This window comes from Colius striatus, chromosome 7 (assembly GCF_028858725.1).
Source record: "Colius striatus isolate bColStr4 chromosome 7, bColStr4.1.hap1, whole genome shotgun sequence".
NCBI classification, from domain to species: Eukaryota; Metazoa; Chordata; class Aves; order Coliiformes; family Coliidae; genus Colius; species Colius striatus.
In genome coordinates, this window is record NC_084765.1 from 9,821,660 (window position 1) to 9,845,301 (window position 23,642).

The following is a 23,642-nucleotide window of genomic DNA, read 5'->3' on the forward strand; positions in this document are numbered from 1 at the left end:
TTACAGCATCAGTTGTTCCATTAATTTTAGTCTACACTATGGTGGTTTCCAGATAAGGAACAAAGGTCTGGTTGGATGTGGCTTTGAGCAACCTGGTCTAGTGGAAGATGACCCTGCCCACAGCAGGGATTGGAATTGGATGATTTTGAAGATCCCTTCCAATCCAAACCACTCTGACTCTGAAAAATCCAGAAGCCTCTCACTTTCACTATAATCTCTACATCTCTTTTAACCTAGGTATCTGCGTGCAGATCACATGTTCACAGTGTAGACATGTCTCCTTTATTGGAGTAATTATTGCTTGCCTTAAAGATCTGTCTCCCTTGGAAGGTTCATCTCCCTGACTATGGCTTTACAATACAGTACCTAAAGCAACCACACTGCTCATTTTGTGCACAAGCTATGCACGTATTTAATTAGTTTACTGAAACAGAGATTATACAAATAACAGATAATACTTCTTAGTCTGCACAAACTTGCAAAATAGTCAATGCTTAAAACATTTGTAATAGTTCTCACTAAATTCAATCTTGAAGAAGTGATACAAAGGACATTTTTTTTTTGTCTGATAAATTTCATGTTAGGTTATACTTAATGAACAATAAACTACATTCCACTTATTTGCACTTGCCCATGCTGTAACTCAGTGATTGCTAAGCCAACTTAAGAAAACAGAATAAAGAGAGAAAAATCAAAGAATACAGGATTCCTTTGTACATATACATTGTTTGCAATAAATTATAATGTAGTGAATAGAAGTTATCCCAAACAACTTCTGGGCAAATGCCAAAAGAATAACATGACAATAAATTTATTACTTCACATGTTTTGGTACATTGCCTTTCGAGCATCAGCTCTCAGTGACCTAGCTTCACACTACCTATAGCCATCAGTCTACCCAGGAAGAATGAACAACATAACAGCACAATGTATTGTGCATAATAACCTGTACCACATAAAAGCAGAATTTGCCTAAGTGAATGGAGATGCTGCCTTTTAAAAATCTTACACAAAAGACTTTCATTAATATACTTACAAAAAAACCCCAATTTCCTATCAAAACTCCAAGAAAAAGAACTGTCTTTTATTGTGTAAACACCTCCATTCACTTACTAGTCTGGAGCACAGGAAATCTCAGTTCCTCTCCAGCCCTGCTGACACTCATGGGAGAGTGGAAAACATTATCCAGCCCAGCAGATGCTGCCAGAACAGCTATTGCCTCAGCAGCTCCAGGCTCCTGCTTCCTGGTCTCACAACTGTGTCCTGATAATGATCCCTCTTCCAGCCAAATAAAAGGACAAGTCAGATGGCATAGAGAGTTTAGGAAGCAACACTATTACCTGACTTGGTCTCTGACTCTGTAATACGCTAGTGCTGTCCCGCTGCCATACCTGCGTAATGCTCAGCACTGCTTTTTGCAGGGGAAAGAAGCATAAAATTGAAGGCACAGTCAAATTCTTATCTCAAGCAGTTGCTTGCTAAGGAATTTAATTTCCCAGCTAATTTCAGACTGTATGGCACTTGCAGGTCTCTGGCCTAACCTAAGTAGTGTTTCTTGCCTAATTTCACTCCCCATCCATGACAGAGTTGCAAAGTCTTATACCAAATACAGCCTTGACAGTCCTACTCCTCAAGCTGATTTGGAAAACATTGCTTCCACTTCTCGTTCCAAAAGAGCCCCTGCAGTGTGAAACCAAAGGGGCCTGTCTCATGCTTTCATTTAGTGCCAAGAACTATACCTCCTGTTATGACAGAAGGCTTATTTCATGACGGGAGGTTAGTCAGAGAGCTATACAGCTTAGTAATGGAAAGCTCTCCCCACTAATAAAAGTTCATTTATTTCTGCAAAGAACTCATGGAAAAACACCACCATTGTGGTCATAAAAAAGGTTTTTCCTCGAAAGATGTCACCCACAAGAAAAAGTAATGTTGATTTTGTCTATTTGTTTTCTCATTGCTTGGTTAGCTGGGAAATATGTCACTTGGTTTTGTGTACATGTGGGCAGCAGGTATCCTTCCTAACAAGGACATCTGAAGTTACTGTCCACAGTTTTTGAAAATGTGTTTGTGGATAGAGAACAAGATAGATAAGATTTAGATTTAAAGAAAAAAAACCCCACTTTTTTATTTTAAAAACAATATATTAAATACTGAGACATGCAGTACATACACACACACCTGAACTTTTATTAGGGACACTGAACTGCAAAATAAGTAAGAAATCTGTACTTTTGCAGGCAAAACTTAAAGAGTCTCGGCATAGGTATAAATGAAGCAATATAGTTAAGCATTAAGGAAGTCTGAAGGAGAGGGAAGAGGGAAGAGGGAAGAGGGAAGAGGGAAGAGGGAAGAGGGAAGAGGGAAGAGGGAAGAGGGAAGAGGGAAGAGGGAAGAGGGAAGAGGGAAGAGGGAAAAAACCTTAATCATCATTGTCAATATATGGTTTCTGGCTTAGCTCAGGAAACTCAAAACTTGAAATAGTTTTGCATTAAGCTGTGTTACAGAAAATATAGAAGTTAAATTCCTTTTGGTGGAGCAGTACATGCTGCTGTCTAAATTTGCTGGTTAATCTGCAAGAGCTATACTTGAAACACTGCTGCCTCTGAGCCAGGTTGAGCAGACACTCCCCATTTAAATTGAAGTTAAAATGAAAGTAGGCTTGGCTGTGAAAGCAAAGCCCTTCCTCAAGGTCTCCTTCCAGAAGAGGACCAAGTTAATGAATAGGCTAAAAGTGAAACAGTTTATTACTGCATAATTTCATTAGAGTAACTTTCAAATGGAATCATATAAAACTTTTGATGTTATAATCCATTCAGAAAAATACAGACAATACTCTCACTGAACACAGTCCTATGCCACACAGTATTAACTCAGGTCTCCATAAACCTTCAAGGCCTTGGAGTCTTTAATCACAACATGTATGGGCATAGATGTGTTTCATATAGTGACATAAACAAGGCATGTCAATAAGTTTTCATTAATAAATTACCAAGAGAGAAAAATATACGGGCATGACTAAGAGATCATTATCTCAGAGTCATGCGAGTCAACCTGCCCACTGTTTGTCACCATTGCAGGTTTTACACAAACCCTTTTATAAGGGTTTGAAAGCCTTGCTCCAGAACCTTGACAACACCCACAAACTGTTTGAATCGGTGTTTTCATTAAAAACCATCATGCACTCCCAATCAGTAAACATTCTAGCATACCAGTGATTATTTGAACAGATACATAATATTATGGCTGTTTATTTCACTCTAGGATAATAGAACTACAGTACTCTTTCTTTAAAGGTAGAAATAGTCCAGAAAAATTCTAGACTTTCTTGTCTTAACCAAACCCAAATCCCCCCAAAATAAAAAACTTAGCATCTAGCATTGCACAAAATCTCCTACACATACGTTTGGCAAAATTTTTAAAAATAAAGCATAAAAGACAATACATGTAATGGAGCAAAGATCTCAAATACTTCAAATGGAAAATGGCAACTTATCCCTAAATAAAACATCCTCCTCCACTCACTTTTACCTAAGCTGAAGAAGATTAACACAGAAATTTGATACAAATTCTCCTCCGGTACACCTAAATTCTCACTGTAATTGGAGGTTTTGTATTTACAGACAATGCTTAACTGAGACGACTATTAATGCTTTAGGAAATTGACACTGACCCTTACAAACATCGTAATGATTGAGAGTGTGTGTGGGTTAGCTTTGTCTACTATGAAATTTTATTTTACTTTTTTAATATGCTCAAAAACATCCTTCTACAGGTCTTTTAATAGTAGGAGATATATATATATACACACACACCCTGTTTCTGAGTCTAACAATTTCCTTTAATCTTTTTAAAAGAGAAAGATTTATAGGGCAAGTCTTCCTTCAGAACTTACCTTTGGTACCCGCTTTCTTGGTAAAGTTAAATTGATATAATTATTAAAGATGAAGTTTGATGGTTTTGCTGAACAAAGATCATTATTTTCTCCATTTTGCTTGTCACCAGCATCTGTGAAAAAAAAAAACTGTTTAGGACATTTATTCTTTTTTTCTTTCAATTTCTTTTTTTTATATACTTTGACTAACCCAGAACTTTCCACTTGCATGTTGGTAGCAATTATACATAAGAAATCCAGGCAAGTAAAAGTAAATGCATACAATGAGGGGTGATTTTTCGAAAAAGGAAGAGAAACACCCAGGAATGCATATGCTGTATGCAGTCATCCTTACCAGAGAATCACCCTAAAGACCTGCTACATGAACTTCATGATGTCAAACAGCAGTTATCCAGCTGCTCCTGTTCTCTGAAACCACCAAGGACCCACAAACCTCTGGTCTTCAATCAAGTTTTTCCCCCTTTCCTTTTTTAAGCACAAAGTAACTATTGCAGACAGAAGCAGACAAGCTCACATGCCAGAATGGCTCAGCTGGGAAAGGTCTCTTGGCTCAAGAACAGTGTTCATAAGCAGCCTGGATGAAGTGCTTCCACGCCTTGAACTTTCCAGACTTAGGAGCAGTCTAGTTTTCACTTACCTACTGCCTGTAGAGGTGTGCCCCTGAACAGTTCATAGAATTTGGAGAGGTACATGACCATGCTGAGCTTGTCAGGCTCGCCAGCTGACTCCACCTCCTTCCCCGTCGTCACAGGGGGGATCCCAAACTCCCGCTCAGCAACATCGAATGCTAGTTGGTTGTTTTTGACAATATCCTCTTCATTCAGAGCATCAAAGTCGCTGCAGGGACAACACACCAGCATCAGTGGCCATTTGCTCTCTGTCCTCCTCAGAAACACACAGTGCTCCCTTGCCCATCGAAGAGGTGCACAACAGCACCATGAGTGAGGGCATGAGCATTTCACAGGGTCAGGACTACAGAGTCTCTACCACACCAAAGGTAAGAGTCTCATATAAATCCCTTTAATACAAACCCTGGCTTTGCCAGAAATGCAATTTAAAAACTATTTCACAGAACTGGATTTTGATGATGTTCCATGAGAAAGAACTCCCTTAATAATGAAGACATTTAATTCCTCCTTGGAAGTGCTAGAAAACCTTTTTCCTCTCCAAATTCAGCTATGGTACTACACATTTCACCTGTTAGCAATTGTCTTTTCAGTTTTCATTAGTTCTATAAATCATCAAAGCCAGGAGTAAATTTAGGCTCACATTTTATGAAACAAACATGTTATATGCGTGTGCCCATACATGCAAAGGCATTATATTTCTTTGTGTGATATGCATATTTTGAATGAGGACCTCCTGTCCATGTCATAACCTGATTTAGCAGTGCATTAAATAAGTATATTACACATCTGGAACTGCACTATCTGTTCTCTAATCCATTTTCTCTGGGACCTATTCTAAGACTCCGATCCCTTGAACAGCTTCCAAAATTCAAGATTAAAATAAACATGTGAATAAATTACAAAGCTCCAGGCAGGGCAGTTTCTGTCTCCTCATAAGGAATGTGAGTTTTTGAACCCTCAAACAAGTTCTCTCTCTTTTCCCCCACCTACATCCTCTACCTATTTCTGGAGCCAGGGGGCTGGAGGCAGCCCTCTGCCCCAGCCCTGCCTGCAAATCATGGGCAGTCATCGCTCTTGCCTGCCTGGCTTTCATCTATCCAAGTCCTTCAGCAGCTTCATTCAATACAAAAAGCCAACGAGATGCAAACACAATGTTAATTAAACAGCAGGAGGTCTCTTAGCTCAGGAAGATAAATCTATCAACTTTCTAGAGAGAGTACCACTTAAGAGACACACTTTAAGAGACACAGCCAGCAAAGATTGCTTTGCTTTCTACACTCTCTCTGTCCCTCCTGGTATACATAATTCCAATTTTATTTAAAAACTAACCTGAGGCAGAAAAAACATAATATTCTTACAACCTTAGCTCTTACTCTGGCAAAGCTGTACAAAAAAACACCCTGGGTATCTCTCCTTTTTTTCCAATTTATCACATCTCATAAACACGCTCAATCATTTCTTTCTTTTACCCACAATAATGAAAGGCTGACAGTAAGTCATTTGTGACTCTCAACGCTATGTAGGAAACCAAGAGAATGCAACTGCTGCATTTGGAGACTGGTGAGGGGACAGGAGAGTTGTCTTACCACAGGCTGCATCAAGCAGGCCCAGTATCAGCAACTGCCACCTCCTGACACCCGTTACACATTGATCCTCTCACATCTAATTGAGGAACCTCAGAAATTATTCATATGTAAGAAGTCAGGTCTTGTAGAGCTAGGACCCCAGAAATGCTGTCAAAAGGGGAACGTTGGCTTATACTCAATCCCTAAAACAGTAAATTTTCAAGGGCCAGCCCTTACTGCATAGCCCACATGCAAGATGCACTTTGCTTTTCTGGATGAAGTGTTGTGCAAAATCAACATGTCTTGCTCACCTCCTTGGCCCATTGTTTCCCTACATGACTATCATAGTAACCATTACAACACACTGACAATGACTCATTTAAGGCTGATCCAGGTATTTCTGTAACTCATGACAGTGCAATTATGGCTGTAGTTTTAAGCATACACTAAAACCCCATCTCCAGGGACCTGGGAATGCAACTCAACATTCTCCAAGCACTGCAATTTTTGGTTTAAACAGCCACATGATTCCCACAAACACAGTCTTAAGTCATAAGGTTCAAAGCCTTCCTAGGTCCTTGCAAGAAGATATATATTTCCTTTTAAATGGCATGCAGGAGCATACAGAAACAACAAAGAAAAATCAACTTCATCCTCCCCATCCCCCAAACCTGGCAATGGTGTGAACCTCTCTGCAAAAACCAGCAATAGAAGGCGAGTGTAGAGTACCAGTGTTGTTCTGGGTGGTTTGACACCATACTTCATAAATCTTACAGTCAACAAGATCTACAGATGTCACATACATGAGGTCAGGTCTGAAGCGATGGATAATCGCGCACAGTGCGAGGCCACTTCGCCAGGATGTGGTGAGGTCGGTGACGCTGACGTTGCGGTACCCTTCCGTCTGCTTCTGACACCAGGTCAAAAGCTTGTTCGGTCGAATATCTGACTCTGCAGTTACAGTAGAGAGCAAAAATGTAGATCAATTTTCGTATGCCCAGAAGGCTCCAAGTATTAAGCCACAGTAAACATGAGATGTCACATACCACGTCTTGAGAGATTCACTGATCTTCTAATGGAGCTTACTCTTTCAAGAGGGCACTGTTGTAACTCGTTGGTAACATATAATTGTCTCACCTACAAGTAAAAGAGATTGGTAGCATAATATTAGAATTGCTTGGAGAGAAAAAAAATGAGTTCTCTTTCTAAGTTAACTTTATCAACAGCTGGATCTACATTAAGAAGTCTCCTGAAGACTTTGTTTGTGAACCACTTGTGGCGACAGTTCTCCTGGACAAAAAATGAATTATGATTTCACAAGCAAGCCTCTTAAGTACTGACCTGGTGAGGTCGAACACAGCTCGAGTTCAAATTTGGGTATCTTGTTCCTGGGTCAATGGTATACTGGTCAAAGTTCTTATTAATATTTTCAGGGGTAGTCTGAGGCAAGAGTCGATAAATGCTCTCTCTTATAGGAAAAAAAGATGCAAGAGATATTAAAATAAATGTTTATTCTATAAAGAATATTTTATTTCTTTTTTTTTTTTTTTGCAGCTATCTGCACCTTATTTTGATTCTGCCAAGACAAGTGTTATGCACTAAAAGCACAATGCACCCATCCCATTTCTTATCTTTGCTCAACAGAAGGATGCCAGACAAAAAAAGGAACAACAAAAAAGACAGACTCTTAGAACTTATGCCCATATTTTCCTGAGGCAGGAAGCAAGTAAGAAGGGAAAAAAAAAAAAAAAGGTGACATCATTCAATCATCTGGTTTTGCTTTAACCTCCACCCAAGGAGTAACGTCTTCACCACATAACAGCACTAAATCCCATCATTCTGCAATTCTTATAACCACCACAGCCTTTTTTATTATGCTGTTCAATTTTCCATTTGGGACTGTGCTGTGTTTGAGTCATCCCACAGGCTTCTATCTTAAAACTGTACTTAGTAATGCTTTTACTTGCTTTACCACAACCATGACTATTTCTACTGTATATGTGCCCTGAAACAGCCCCGGCAGCTGCAGCAGAGCAGGGCAGTTACCATCAGGACCAAAGTCAGCAACTTCAACCATCAGACCATGGCGACACCAGGATTGTTGGTGTACCTAACAGGTACTTTGCTCTGGTTAAAAAGACATTACACAGAGAAGCTTATGATGCAACATGATAGCAATTCTCTATTGTCACACATTTATCAGTCTAAATAAAGAGGGCATGAGGACTACTAAACTAAAATGCAGAGTTCAAATCACAGACATCAGCTTGGAAAGCTGTAAAAGGTATTTCTTTAGACTTGTATCAGGAAAGTTGTAGGGTTTTTTAATTTAAAAAACAGGTGCTCAGATGGTTGGAGGATTAGTCTTTTGACACAGGGTATCTTTGGTTTATTTCCTTAAGGATCACACTTAATTCCAGTCATTAGTGACAAGTTAGTGATTTAAACCCATGTCATTCACATTGCTAGATCTCTGTATTAGTGTGCAGAAGCTTACAGAGCTTACTGGTATTGTATATTGTTCAATAACCTGAAGGAATGGATAATTTCAACCAATACCATTGTAGCGAAGAAAAATATTCCTCTTGTTGGCATTCTGAATTCCACTGCCTTCTACCAATACCACAACTCTTTAAGAGACTGGAAGTGATGGAAAAGGCAAAAGCAGCACTCACCGTTCAGCAAGGATTTCCAAGGGGGGTTTTCCTTGAGCCCAGCTCCGCACCATCCATGCAGTATCAAAAGCTGCTAGGAAGCCTCTTGCACAGCCAGTACCCATTGGCCAGAAGGGCTGTAAGAAGCATTTACATCTTAATTCCTTGTATTTCTTAAGGTCTTATTACAAATAAGTAATTTGCAATATGCATTTGGAGTCTAGGGCTTCACACTGTCTTAGGAAAACAACCCAGAAAGTAAGTAACAACATAGTAAGTAACAACATAGCCAACTCTTGCAATTTTTAGACATTTCTCTCTTCCAAGTCTTAGGTAATGAAAAAGATTGCTTTCACTTTTTCCTTTTTCAATTTCTATATTTAAAAACAAATTTCTTAACCTCAGAAGGTAAATGCTGAGGAAAAGAAAAAAGAGACTCAGTATCCAAGAATTAGTCAAGGGAAAAGAATGAGAAAGAAGATACATTTCTTCCCATCTCCTAATTTTCCTTCAGACTAATTTTCTCAAACACATCAGGCTGTCAGCATGAGTTAAAAAAAAAATATTAGTTACAAACTTTTCACTTCAGAAAGAGAAAAAGAGACATATTAAGGCAAAGAGACTGTAATAAAAATTTGGACCGAGTCTCCTCAGTGATGGAAGTGAGGAAAATTACACCATGCACCCAAGCTGAGGATACACAGCTTACAGTTTTCAGACAGCTTGCATAAAGCAAAACAGGAGCTCAGCCAGAGACTGCCAACCAAACATTAGTTATGACATAAACTATAGCATAAAATAGGAAAAAAAAAATCTGTTCCAAAGAAGGTACAGTTGTTTCAGGAGGTGTAAGAGAAGACAGTTTATTTTGGGGAGGTAGATTGATGCTAGATTAAAGAGGGGGAAAAAAACCCACAAGACTACTTGGAAGACATTCCAAGCTGTACCTCAAGCAAACTATCTCCAACTAGAGCCACTAGGAGCTGATGTCTGTGCCTCTCTCTCACTAGTGCAGCATTTTCAGATGCATACATGCAAGTGAAATCAAACATTGCTACATCTGGTTGTCCATAGTGATTAATTGCAAAATCCAAGGAAGGCAGCTGGTAATTGGTTGCAAAGTCAGCAGCTTCTCTGGCGTATGATAGCAAATTGCTCTGGTTCACATTTTCCCCACAGAGCAGCAACTCAGTATCAATGTAGTCCTGCAAAGAGAGAAGTACAGCATTAGATATTCCAGCTATCCTCTATGGATCGTAACACGGCAGTCTCATCGCATCAGTGTGGTAGCTACACATCTTGCAGCCAAAAGAACCAGGTGAGATTTGGCATCTCCAAAAAGTTCATACACAAACATAGGTTACTGAACTGCCCCAAACAGGAACTCTCTATGCAGCTTCATTTGTAACAGATTACAGTGCCTCCCAGTTCCTGGGCTACGTGTTCTTTTCACAGCATTACTCCCCCCATCAAGAGATCTTATCATCATTTCTGCAATGCTTTTCTGCATGTCTGTACCCCACAGGAAACCACACGAGAGCAGAAATATCAATGTACTTATGATTTCACACATGGGCCCAATGTGAAAGTTTGACTTGGCCTCTCAGTAATGACACATTCAAATTGGATCATAGAAGCGTTTCTGTTGTTTTGCTTTGGGCTAGGCTTTTTTGGCCTCTGTGGTGAAGGACCCTGCCTTTACAGGTCATCTTCCTTAAAGCCAGCTATTATTAACATGGCAGTTTCTACTTACAACCTAACTGGGGATGAGACCCCTAATCACAGGGATGATACCACAGAACCACTATTAGTCCAGTTGTTCTAGACAGCCTGGGGTTTCCCCCCTCCCCCCAACACTTGGACATGAGTAGGTCAGGAAAACAGTAGTGATGGGCCACAGCTGCTGTTCCCCTTCTCCAGGCTCCTCACAGATTTCCTGGGGCTGCCCCAAATACAAACACCAGCAATGCCAGCCACTGTCCCCTAAAAGGGCAGGAAGCCATGGCACTAAGTTTAGTGGGCCCATAAGAAAGCCAAGAAGCCTTCTGACAGCTCCCCACAAGTACTTCCTTTGGGAAATGATACTGGAGTGTTTTGGCACTGTCTTGCTTTGCAAGAAAAATTGACCTCTCTTGGGTTTCCAGGAAGAGAAATTTAAATGGTGCCAAAACACTTTCTAGAAACAAAAGAAAACAAACCTTCACATCCTACAGAAAAAGGAGGGGAAAAAAAGAAAAAAAAAAGAAAGAATAATAAAAAAGAGAAGGCCTCAAAGTCCCAAGTACCTCTGAAAGCTCAGGCCATTGTGTTTATAGCCTCCTTCTATCATGTTTCATCTACTTTAGAGAATTTTGCAGTTTAGCCTGGGGTAGGTTTTAACACTTCTTTATTTGCCTAATAAAACTGGACATAGCTGTGCTAAGTTGTCCTCTAAATAAATGAAGTTTTCCTTTTCTGGTGTGGTGGTCACACCATGTATTTCCAAGGTGAGTCAAGATCCCATTTCAGCTAGTTTCAGAAGGGACAAATTTAGGAAGTATTGTTTTCAGTTCCCTACAGAAACTTCATGCTGACTGGAGGGAAAAATAAACAAAAAAGTCAGAGTAAGATCTAAATGATCCGAGCTTTAATGAAGTGACCTAGTAAGTCTATAAACACCCTCTATAATATGTAACAATGTTTATGCAGATGTTTATGCACTTATTCTGTGCCAAGCAAATAAAATAGGATTTTAGTCAGCATTTTTACATACATCAATAATCACTCCTTTGTCCAGAAGGCTCTGCTTTTTTGCTGTCATCACAAAGTAATGAGTGCTATCTTTGTAGTAAACAATATTCTCCAAGTCAATTCCTGAAAAAGGAGAATATATTTGTTATGAAGTACAATGCACTGTCTGTCATTTATTAATGACTTGTGATTGAGCCCCACAGGTGCATTTCCTTAATGGGATGCATTCATTTTCCTAGCTGGAATAAAGCATTAGTGGACAAAATGCTCTAAAACAAGATAAAAAAAAAAAGAGAGGAGATCTTTTTTACTCTTACAAAATTTTGTCCAATATAATTTAAAGTTACTTAGCAACCCTTTAAGGAATAGCCAGTTAACTACAGCCTTAATCTTCTGAGGTAGAAAAGGGGAGCCAACAGAACAAAATGGTTTTTAGGTTAGTGCCCTGTCACTGGGCCTAACCAAGAGGTTTGGCAATAGAATCATAGAATGGTAGGGGTTGGAAGGGACCCTTAGAGATCATCTAGTCCAATCCCCTGCAGAAGCAGGTCAACCTAGATCAGGTCACACAGGAACGTGTCGAGGCGGGTCTTGAAGATCTCCAAGGAAGGAGACTCCACAACCTCTCTGGGCAGCCTGTGCCAGTGCTGTGACACCCTCACAGTAAAAAATAACAACAACATCTGTAAATCAAGAATGGAATTGCTTGTACTAACCGTGAATGCAACCGTTCTGAAACCCCTTGCCACACAGACATATTCCACAGTTTACACTTTAAGTATTTATGTCAGATTCCTGTCTAGTTGCTCTCAGCTTATCAGATCTACACACCAAAAAGCAAGAACAAACTCCTCCCAGAAGGGCAGAGCCTTTTCCATGGGATTTAAGCTGTCCAACTATGTGAATGCATACAAACAAAACACGTCTTAAGGGAAATCTCTGGGCACTAAAAATGCTCTTCTATATTTGTTCAACATAGCAGACATTTTTACAGTTGAGACAAATTTAAACATTAAAAAAGCTATGATGTGGCAACGCCCAAGCTAAAAAAACCTAAAAAATCCCACTGTACCATATATGGCCACCTCCATCTGCAAGAGTCTGACCTCAGCAGCATTTTATAACTTTTTTTTTTAATATACAATGTATTTAAACTGATGTTAATAGGAGGATGGCCTAACAGGTAAAGAGTTCCTCTACTGTCTCTTCTACTTGGTTGTGGGGAAAAACATGAGGATGTACCTACCCGTTTCCTCCTTAAGGTCCTGGAAGAACTTCTGATTGAAGATGAAAGCAACACCACTGATTTCTTCTACCTTGGCTTCTGCAGTTGTATTTCTGTTTATAAAATTGGCAGTAATGGCTATAGCCAGCTTTCCACGAAATTCCTTCCTCCTGAAACCTGGTAAGCAAAGAAAATAATTAAAACCACTGGAAACTTCACATTGGACTTTCAGGGAGGGTCATCTCAAGGTAGCTAGGTCTCTTTCCTACACTTCATGAAAGAGTATATCGTCAGATTCTGTCATTCCTCCAAAATTCCCTTGAACACAAAGAGTCTTTTCTCAACACTCCAAATGCAAAACTGATACTGCATTCAAGATAAAGTCTTACTAAAAAAAAAAAATTAAGTCTGAAGAGAAACTATTGCAAGAAGTCGAACATGGGAAGAAGTTAAGGACCAATGTGAAATGATGACTAAATAAAAACACACCGTTACTAGAGAGGGTTTTTTTAATTTAGCATTTTGAACATGCTAAATATCAAGTAAGATTTTTGTTATGAAAAAACATGTAAGAGAGATAGTCATCAAAAGCAGCAGAGAGAGATCCGAAAAACAGAAACCTCTATAACAGTGTTTAGGTGCACACACTACCAGCTAAAGAGATTTTCCAAAGATAACAGGGACTGAAAAAATTTCAGTGGCTTTACTTTGAGATATCCAAGGTGAGACTAACTGTGAAGTTACTTGCTCTCTCGCTGTATCCCAGCTTCCTCTTTTCACAAAAAAAAACCCCACTAAGCACCAATCTTGCAATCACACATTTAAGCTTTGCCTGCTGTATGTACCTCTTACCTGTAAATAAATTCTGAAGTAGAACAGAATCCTTAGAACATTTTTAGCCAATTGCAGGTGTCTTTTCAGAGAACACATGCATTTTCTAAGAAAAAAAAAATCAATCTGCTATGAATTTTTTTCTCTGCTTCTTTATGTGCTCTCATTCATCTCATCGGAATAAATTTAATACCTAATCACTCTTTAGTGCATCAAATATTCCCTTAGATCTTGGTACTAAGATAACCATCAACTTCTCAATAGAGTCTGCAGCTGAGGTAAGAATAATTTCATTTTGCTGACACTTGGCTATTTAAACAGTCTTTTATGGGAGACAGCTGGACAATAGGGTGGGGAAATTTCTAATAGAGCATTATAAAGAATTAGCTCTAAGCATATTGTGGGTAGCAGATTTAAGAATAAACAGACAATCTATGAAACTAATAAAAAAAAGGGGAATAGTGTACTTTGTAAAGTGAAACTAATGTGGATATTAAAGTTACAAGGTGTATATATATTTAACTAACAGGTGTCTTTATGGGGCACAGGAGAGCATAGCTAGTGTCCCAAGAAAGTCAGCTAAGTTGGTCTGAATTCTCAGTTTATGAAGCATAGCCCACATTTGTATTATCCTTTCTTATCTAAAGTAATTGTTTCTGAAGTTAAACCACCTCTATAAAACAGTGATACTTCTGATGCTTTCATTAAATACCTGGTAGTCACATTTTGGTCATTAATTTCAATGTGTACTACAAATTTACAGCACTGAAGCAAAGACTATGCAATCCCTTACGTGTATCTTGTCAGCTTCCTTAAAGTCAAATCATCATCTAATTACTTAACCTTGAAGCAAGCCCCATGGCATTGTAATGTATTTTGCAGGTGATGCAGATACACAGTGATGAGACTCACTAATGACATGAAATATCTTTATTTTGAGATACAACTTAACAACAAATGCAGCACCACATAAAAGTACTGCAGTGGCACATAAACAGCAGTTTCCACACAGACTTAAGTGGCCCATTGTTCCATGTTCTCCTCCATCTTTCAGGCTTTCCCAGATATACTAAAGACCATTAATAAGGCTAAAAGCACACATTCACCTACCTTCTAATGTGTTCCTGCGGCCATCTGCACCAATAATAACATCGAATTCATACTCTGACAAAGGGTGATCCATAGGGAGAAATTCAGCCCTCCAACCTATTTCTAAAAACACAAAGGATAGTAGTTATTCATTCTTCAGTAGTAGAACGGAGAAGTGCTTTCAGAGTCTGAAGAAAGGACATTTCAAGAAACGGTCCATTTCTCATTCAAACAGCTGAATTCTGCCTCAGTTTGAGGCAAGGAAGTTCTGCTGCAGTCCAAGATACATTCAGGCTTTATTATCAAGTTATCAAGCTTGTAAACTGACAATAAAAACCAGAAGCCCTCATTTCTATTACTTAATGCACTAAACTTTCTCTCAGACCTGTATCACAAGAATATGCTTAGGTAATTAATTCTCACAGAAACAGCCCCACAAAGACTTTATCAGGACAGCACATGTATATGGAAACAGCAAGAAAGGACTGGATTTTAAAAGAAGAAAAATAGTACTCCATCACCAATATTTTTAATTGTCTTCTAAATGGAAATTAAATGAAAGCATACTTACAAAACTAAATATAAGCTTTGCATTAACACAAAGCTGATTACTAAAAATCTTGCTTAAGATGCCTCATACGACTATTTCCCAGTGGGAGTTATATCAAATGTGAAAGCAAAATGAGGCCCAGGGAGCTTAATCCATCCTCAATATTTATATTATATTATCAAAATTTGTTTTTGCAAGAAGATACCAAAAAGCCACACCAGACTCCCTACAAAGACTCAAATGCATGCCAGAAGGCATAGTGCAAAACCTCAATCTCTCAGATCAGGTCATATTTTAAGAATTATCAGTTTTCCGTCACAATGATACCTATTATCATGGCTGTGACTGCACACAGAAAACCTAGCTGAATAAGAAGAGTAAGTACATCCCCTTTCTTAAAACAGAACTCAACTACCTTGAATGATTTCACGTAATGTATGACATAGAGAGGTTATTGTGAGCAGAACTACATTACGATAAACAGTACTTTGGTTTTCTTGATCTTCAGGAGGTTCCAGGACTTTCACAAATTCTACATTCACATGGACTTCAACTCCTAGAATAAGTGCAACTTTGAAGAGGATAAGCTGAAGTTGTCGAATACCTGTAGACAGTGAGTAACAAAGATACATTTAATATGCAAGTAATGACAGCTGCTACCAGCATGCCAGCCAGCTGATATTCATTGTTAACACAAGCATGCAGCATTATTATTTCCCATGCTGTGATGAATGCTGATGTAGCAATCATCACAGAATATTCTCTTCAGTCTCCTCTTCTTGCAGCCCAACCTTGTAGGTAATAAAACTCATTTTGGTGAGGTGCTTAGAGCACTTTTTTAGGGTTTTCCTTCTAAATGATATTTAAAAGCTCTGCTAACAATATGTTGGCCACTAAGAAAATTTGACAGCATATTTCCTTGTAAAAGATCCCACTTTTGCCTATTTTCTCACTAGATTAAGGGTTGTGTCTACCTTCAACATATTGCAATATCAATGTTTTTCATACTTCATAATAAAAACCTACTGTTTAACAAATCTAGACTAACAAAAAGCTGCTCCATAAGACTGTCATTCATTCAATTGCCATTTTGCTTCTATGAGATTCTTTCTTTCCTGTATATGTGCATACACGTACTCGTGCATATTTAAAGCAGATGACCTTTACAATGAACTAAGAAATCAAGAATTTCTGTTAATCTTCTGATCTTGGTACATCTCTTACCTGAATAGTGCCCATGCCCTCGGATACTTACTGATGTGATCAATAGATCCCGCACAGAATTTTCCATAAAACTTCTTTGCTCCCAGTCCCCGGAGGTCATGGATTGTAAACGGCCAGAGATGCAGCACATTGTTTCTGGAGAAAGTGTCCCGCTTCTCCACAACAACAACTTTGGCTCCCAGGAAGGCAAGTTCTATGGCAGTCCGCAAGCCACAGGGGCCACCTCCAATAATTAAACACTAGCAGAGAAAAGGAGGAGTCTTACATGAGGTTTTGTACTGACTTCCACACTATTTCTAACTTAATCTGTCCACACAATTAGATACTCAACTGGACTTAAGTGACAGAGAGTTCAAGTTACCTGTTTAAATTAAAAAAACACTCAATTTTTGTTCATATGTGATGTTTAGTCAATTTACACAAGACAATACACTGTGTTTCATGCAGATATAAAAGCATCTGATAAAAAACACAGAAGAAAAAGCAAAAAGCCAAACACTTTTGAACATCTGCTCATACATTTCTTACATTTAGTGTTTCAAAAATGCTTGCAGTATTCTTGGTGTAAGTTTGTTTTAAAGAAGAAATTTGTGTACGTTTGGTAGATTTATTAGATAAATCTATGATAAGCTACAGTCTTACAGTATTAGTGACTCTCTCTTCCAAGCAAGAGCATATCCTGAATCTAACAGCCTAGTTCACCTGCTTCACCAGAGTCATGGCACTCAGCCTGTCCTATTCTATTTCACCCACCGGTCAGCATCTTTACCTTCAGGACAATCACATTTTAGGAGCTTAAATATAATTTTCAGCATCCTCAGAAGAAGTGCTTCAGAAATTATAACAGAGAATTCTCACCCAAATTTTAGTTGATAGTTGTAAGTACTCACACACTAACAAGCAAAGGATTTCCAGAAAGCAAACTAACTAAAACCCTATCTAATGCTTATATTTTCTTGACTAACTATTAAAAACTGATAAGAAACAGTCTTATAGCCAGGCACCGGTGTTGTTCCACATACTCCTACAATCCTGCCCAAAACTCAACCACACTTCACAAAAACCTATGCCAGCAGTTCAGGCTCTGGGCTCAGGCAGAGAGAGATGAGGTAGGCCTGAGTGAAGGGGAGAGCTCTGGCTGTAAGGCCAAGCTGTGCCGCCTTGCAAATCCAACGCCATTATGTCACACACCAGACATGCTCCTGTGTGTCCCGCACACATAGCCAGACAGTGATTACGGTTTCAAAGCAAGCACCGACTGTATCTAGAGGCTCGTAGGATACGAGTCTGGTTCCCATTACATTTCAATTTCACAGAATAGAGTCATTTATTTATTTTGGTTTGTTCATCATTTGTTTTCAAATTTAACAACTTTAGCAAAAATGATCTGGTGATGACTTTTGTCCGTGACTTTTGTTCAACCCAATCGTAAGAGTGCAAAAATTCTTTTACAAAATTGAATAAATAATTCAAATAAATATCCACTGAAAGAAGAGCTCCTGTGAGGTGCTTTTGCTTTGCTTCAGGCAACTGTTTTTTAACTAGAGATATTAAATAAGTTCAAGCTAGGTTGGTGTATTAGGCACTTGGCTTCCTCCTAAAAGACCATATTTAACTCATAATTTCACAAAACCATTCCTCATTGCATGTTAAATATTAAGAAAATATCAACAGATGTAACTATATAAAGGAAGAAAACGGAGTGCAGATGTTATTCTGACTGAAGAGGATCGCTGGTGGAGTCTGGGTCAGCTCTTTGCTGCACATGCTTTGCTATGATTAACATGCGAACTCTGAGCTCTGACAAACAAGTGGCTGCCTTCACAGCTACACAGTTTTCCAGCAATGTTTAGTAAGTAGTTATAAAACATTTCACAAATAAAGACCATACATGGTTCGATAAGGTAGGGTTGTTTTTTTGGCTAACTGTATTATATATAAATAAATGCAACTTTTTTTAAAAAGCAGTCTTTTGAGATTTAGTCATAGTGGATCCTGCCAAGTAATAAAATCCACACAGAAAACAGTTCCTCCCAATGCTCTGCAATATAGTATGTCAACATTTTAAGGAGTAATCTGCCCTTTCCCTTCCTCCAATCACCATGGACAAAACATCTTCCTAATTGCCTAGAGACACTGTGAAAAATGGTTTTATGTTTGATATCATCCATGGTTACCTTCCATAGACATATTTATCTATGCCTCAGAACTACTTGTTTGATTTATTAAGGATGTCTTGCTGGTGTAGAGCTTTCTCTTGGCTCTTTGTCATCTTTTTTGAAACTTCTCAGGTCAAAACCAGCACAAAACCCTTTCAAAGGTAATTCTTACTGCATTGGCATTCTTATATTTATTAAGTAAGGAAAGAGACTATACCACTGTCCCATCCCTGCCCTCCCTCCCTAGCTCTCTGTTTGCAAAGTCACAAGAGAAATCTCACAGTCAGTGTAGAACAAATCTTGAATGGATTCCTATTTTCACCTCCTGTTAAGGCCAGTCTCCTGCCTCATCAGAGCCTGTTTCTGAAATTCGCTTCTTGCAATTTAACATAAACCGTGACAACTGACATCACATAAGGAAGCCTTGAACAATCAATTCTGAAACAAAAAGGGCTGGACAAATGACAACAGTTTCTTGAAATCCACACGGCCATTCACAAATGCCTTTTAACAATGTCACAGCATGTCCTAAAAAGGTAAAGGATAACTTGACTTTCCAAAGCATATTCCACAAATTAATCTAAGTAACAGTTGCTGAAGAGGATTGATGATGACTGTGCATATTTCTTGTTCAGGCTGCAGACAAACAGAGAAAGACTCATATAGGTTACAGGGCAGCTTATCCAAGAATAAGATCACAATTAGACCTCTGTGGTCTGTCTGAAGAATCAGTATCGTGTCAGACGTTATATCTTGTTTTGCTACCATGAACATAACCTGTTAGCACAAGATAGCAATATTGAGAGAAAGTTTTTTTCTCAATGAAATTCTCATAGCATAAAGGCCTAGTCTTCTGCCTGCAAATGTATGTAAATAGTTTCTGTTAAATGAGAAGCTTCATTAAATTTAATACGCTGCCCAAGAACAGCACCTACAGTTACAAGAAGATGGAAGCAGGCAAAAGTACACAAAGAATAAACAAGGAGAGAAAAAAAACCACAATTACACATTCACGTGGCAGAATAAAGCACCTGAATTTAAAATGCCAAGTTTCTCCCTTTAGGAAAATAATTTATCTTTGTATATATTCACAGAATTCACAGAATGGCAGGAGTTGAAAGGGACCTTTAGAGATCATCTAGTCCAAGCCCTCTGTTGAAGCAGATTTGCCTAGATCATGTCGCACAGGAACGTGTCCAGGTGGGTCTTGAAGACCTGCAGAGAAGGAGCCTCCACATCCTCCCTGGGCAGCCTGTGCCAGGGCTCCCTCACCTGAACAGTAAAATAGTTTTTTCTTACATTTAAATGGAACTTTTTGTGTTCCAGCTTCATCCCATTACCCCTTGTCCTGTTGCTAGCTACTATAGAAAAAAGGGATGTCCCAACCTCCTGACACCCACCATTTATAAATAGTAATGAGATTCCCCCCTCAGTCTCCTCTTCTCCAGACTAAACAGCCTCAGTTCCCACAGCTTTTCCTCGTAAGGAAGATGCTCCAGTCCCCTGATCATCTTGGTGGCATACAAAGATCTTATAAATGCTTGAAATACTGAGAAAACATCCTCTAGAAGATGACATGCACACACTGAGAAAGGGAGCCAAGACAAGTACTCTTGATCTGGCCATTCCCTGGCTCTGGTCTTCACAGCTCACTGCTGCACCCACAAGTTCCCCAGCCAAGCGGAGAAAAGTCAAGTGCCACAAAGTCCCTGCACAGGCACCCCTTCAGTCCATCACTTCATCAGCAACAAGACCACGTGAGGTTACGTACATCGAATTTCCTGCTCCAAACTCGAGCAAAGTAGTAACTGTAATAAAAAATTTACAGTTATGACATAAATTATGATAAGTAAATAGGCCTGTTGTTTTGAGTTGAGCTTCTGTGAGAGAATTTCTAGAATACTAGTCATAAAATTGACATTGAAGAAGACTAATGCAAATTTACAGGTCCGTAATAGTTACCTAGTGACAAACTCGGGACCACTTCAGACTAAAATGTTAAACGTTAAGTAAAGCATGGAAATTTTTGTATTTCAAAATAAACCAATAAGTCTATGCACATTTTGTAAAAGTTCTCTACTTAAGCTGCTGATAAAATTGTATGTATCTACAAATACTGTTAAAAAGTGCTATACTTTCACCTGAAAGATACTTAAATGTTTCTGTATAAATCTTGTCCCACACTATAACCAAGCATACCACTTACTGCCTTATTTATCTTCAGATTGAAATGGAGTAGAAACTTCATCTATTTTTTCCCCTTGGTAGAACTAAAAGATCTCAGAAAGTTTCATTTGTAGTAATACCAACATATGCAGCATTTGGAAAGTCTCATAAGCTTGATTCTACTCAAAGATCAACCTGACTGTAAAAGATGCTACTTTATCTCTATTAGTATGTTTAGGGAAGGCAGTGCCTTGAAAACCTCCAGAAAGTGTTTCTACGCTGAAAAAAAACACTTAGTGCCAAGTTAAATGGCAGCACAAGTTACCTTTCCAAAAGCAGAATTACTTTTGTGCCAGGTGCAGTATATAACGTGCAAATATAAGACTTCCAAAACAAGAGAAGAGGAAAGGAAGAGAGGGATGAGAAGTTGAGTCCTCTTGCAACCCCTCCCATGCCCCAGTATTAAATCAATAGCCTGTGAATCCAGCCACCTATATTCCATTCTGGAAAAACCAGATGCAGTTCAACAGCTGAGAATTTGCAGAACAACAACCAGGTATACAGAGACACACTCCACTGTCCTAAGGCACACCAAGCAGAAGCATCACTTCAACTCTTCCGTGAAAATTCACACATACAACTAGAATTAATTTGAGTGACTCCACAGGCTTACATCCCACATGGATTTGTGCAAGAGTGTATTCGTGGCAAAGCTAAATGTGATGCAATACAAGATAGGCACAAAATGAAACAACACATTTTCTGGATCAGCAATGACTGTTTCCCTGGAAAGTCTACAAAGAGAAACAGCTGCATAAGCAGCTAAGGCAGATGGCTACCAGAAACTGCAGCGGGAAACTCTTTCCACTTTTCACTTCATCCCCTTTACTAGACATGAAAATGCTTCTGGCAAAAATAGGACTGCTCAGTAGGACATTCCTGACTTACTGACTTACAGTTCACCTCGCATTTGTAGTCTCAGATTTTATCACATCAATCCATTGACATTCGCTGGATACAACAGTGCAGTCAAATACACCCCGAATCCATTGAACAGACAATATAGTTTTTATAGTTTAAAACATTATAACTGAAGTCACTGAAAAATAAAATCCTATATGCCACTTCAGACAATAGTAAAAATGTCAGTAGCTAAAGCTTTATTTAATAAAAACCAAATGAATGATGCATTCTGTCAACCCAAGATGTGAGTCTAATCTTGCCACAGCCCTGGTCTAACCAAAGCGCTTCAATATATGGTGTTCCTCTAAACTCAACAACCCTGTTCAGGTACTCACTGCTTCTCTAGATGAAGACCCCTGTACAACCAGCCTAGTCACTGGCAACAATGAAGGATGTGTCACTAGAAGGTAGCTTTTGTTACCAGACACATTAGAACTACACATGGATAGCACTCTCTCAATAGTAATATGTCCCGCACTGCCTGAGATGCCTGTAACTCGTTGCCTGACTTGCAGAATGCTGCCATACCTATACAACTGGTTTTACTAAAAGGCAACAAAACATGACCCTCTCAAGAACAGTGATGCTAACTGTAACTAAATCTGACAGTGATTTGGAAAGTGTCCATTTGATTACATATATGTATAGAAAAAGAACAGTGCTGGACTAAAACAATAATTCTTGTCCCATTTTTAGAAAGAGGCCAGTTAAGGAAACATATACCCAAAATTTCTACGGTTAACAGACCTATACTACATGCAAATATTAAAAGAAAAGAAAAGAAGTAATTCTTCCATCAATGAGGAGGAGAAGGTACAGGAGCTAATTAAAGTCATCCTACAAAAAGTAAGTAATCTTCAAATACGTATTTTCCTCTAGTATACTGTGCTTAGGAGCTACTCATAAAATTAGTAAGCTAAAAAATGCTTCATTTGACAAAAAGAATATTCAGTTAAATGGATTTTTATGAGAAGTCCTAACTCTCCAAAGGGTTGTGAGAACACTGCTTAAATGCACTACAGATTATTTCAAAGTCTACCTTAGAATTTTACTCAGAATAGATGGATCTTGCTGTACAAACATGTTTGGAGAGTGAGCACAACGGAAATACCACTGTTGCAGAAGTTCAAAGACAGCTGGAACAGTGAGGCTCATGCACCCCTAATTGCCACCAACCACAGCAAAAAACCTCTGTACCACTGCAGGAAGCGCAACATGACAAGTCCATTTCTGCTTTCGATTCCACCAGTATTCTACCCCTTTGCACCCAGAAATATGCAGTTTTGTCATCTCCTGCCAAAAGAATTCATATTAGTAACTGTCAGAAATGGAGACACCATCTTTCTTTCTAAAAGACTGTAACACAGACTTAAGGCTGTTTAACCTAGGCTGGTTTTGGACAGAGCTCATTTCTCAGCACTGCATCCTGTAGTTGCTGCACTTGCAGCTGGATGTGGCACAATCCAGGGACCAGAGGATCTGTCTTTATTGTCCTCCTATTTTATTGGGTCAAAATACTAGAAGTGAAATGTTAGTACATTTATTGCATTCATTTGCCTCATCTCTACTGGGATTTTTTTTCCTCTTTTTTGGAAGATAAGCTTCTGCATGGAAAAAAACATGTGCCTTCATTTTTCCTGGATGTATTTGGACACGCTTGTCCATCTGTCCTCTCTGTCTCTTGGATATATCTACTAATATTAGATTTGCATATAAACATGTTTCCATAGTTTGAAAAAAAAAAAAGCAATGGCATGAAAGACATCTAAACCTTATAGTCTGCTATGCAACACATTAAAGAAAGGCTGTACACATCCAGTGCACTAGAAGGTCAAGAATTCCTTTGTTGATGCACCAAAGTTATGAGGACTTTGTTATTTGGAGCTTTTCTAAAGAGCTCTCTCAGGCAGCATTGGTCATATTTAAATACGTCGACTTGATCTCAGAGTTTCTGTAACTATTTGC

At 38.8% G+C, this 23,642-nt stretch overlaps 1 protein-coding gene across 5 annotated transcripts in view; it reads right to left on the reverse strand.

The window, feature by feature from the left end:
• The window catches only part of MICAL2 (microtubule associated monooxygenase, calponin and LIM domain containing 2), a 129,193-nt gene that overhangs the window by 69,656 nt on the left and 35,895 nt on the right, over positions 1-23,642 (reverse strand). For all 5 annotated transcript variants that reach the window (XM_061999489.1, XM_061999486.1, XM_061999487.1 and 2 more), the window contains exons 3-14: positions 16,421-16,628; positions 15,653-15,769; positions 14,637-14,738; positions 12,717-12,872; positions 11,493-11,593; positions 9,688-9,945; positions 8,762-8,877; positions 7,428-7,554; positions 7,133-7,223; positions 6,890-7,037; positions 4,530-4,729; positions 3,893-4,005 (exon numbers count right to left, since the gene is read on the reverse strand). In XM_061999489.1, the coding sequence (XP_061855473.1) occupies positions 3,893-4,005; positions 4,530-4,729; positions 6,890-7,037; positions 7,133-7,223; positions 7,428-7,554; positions 8,762-8,877; positions 9,688-9,945; positions 11,493-11,593; positions 12,717-12,872; positions 14,637-14,738; positions 15,653-15,769; positions 16,421-16,628 (1,737 nt within the window). The remainder of the gene's footprint in view (positions 1-3,892; positions 4,006-4,529; positions 4,730-6,889; positions 7,038-7,132; positions 7,224-7,427; positions 7,555-8,761; positions 8,878-9,687; positions 9,946-11,492; positions 11,594-12,716; positions 12,873-14,636; positions 14,739-15,652; positions 15,770-16,420; positions 16,629-23,642) is intronic.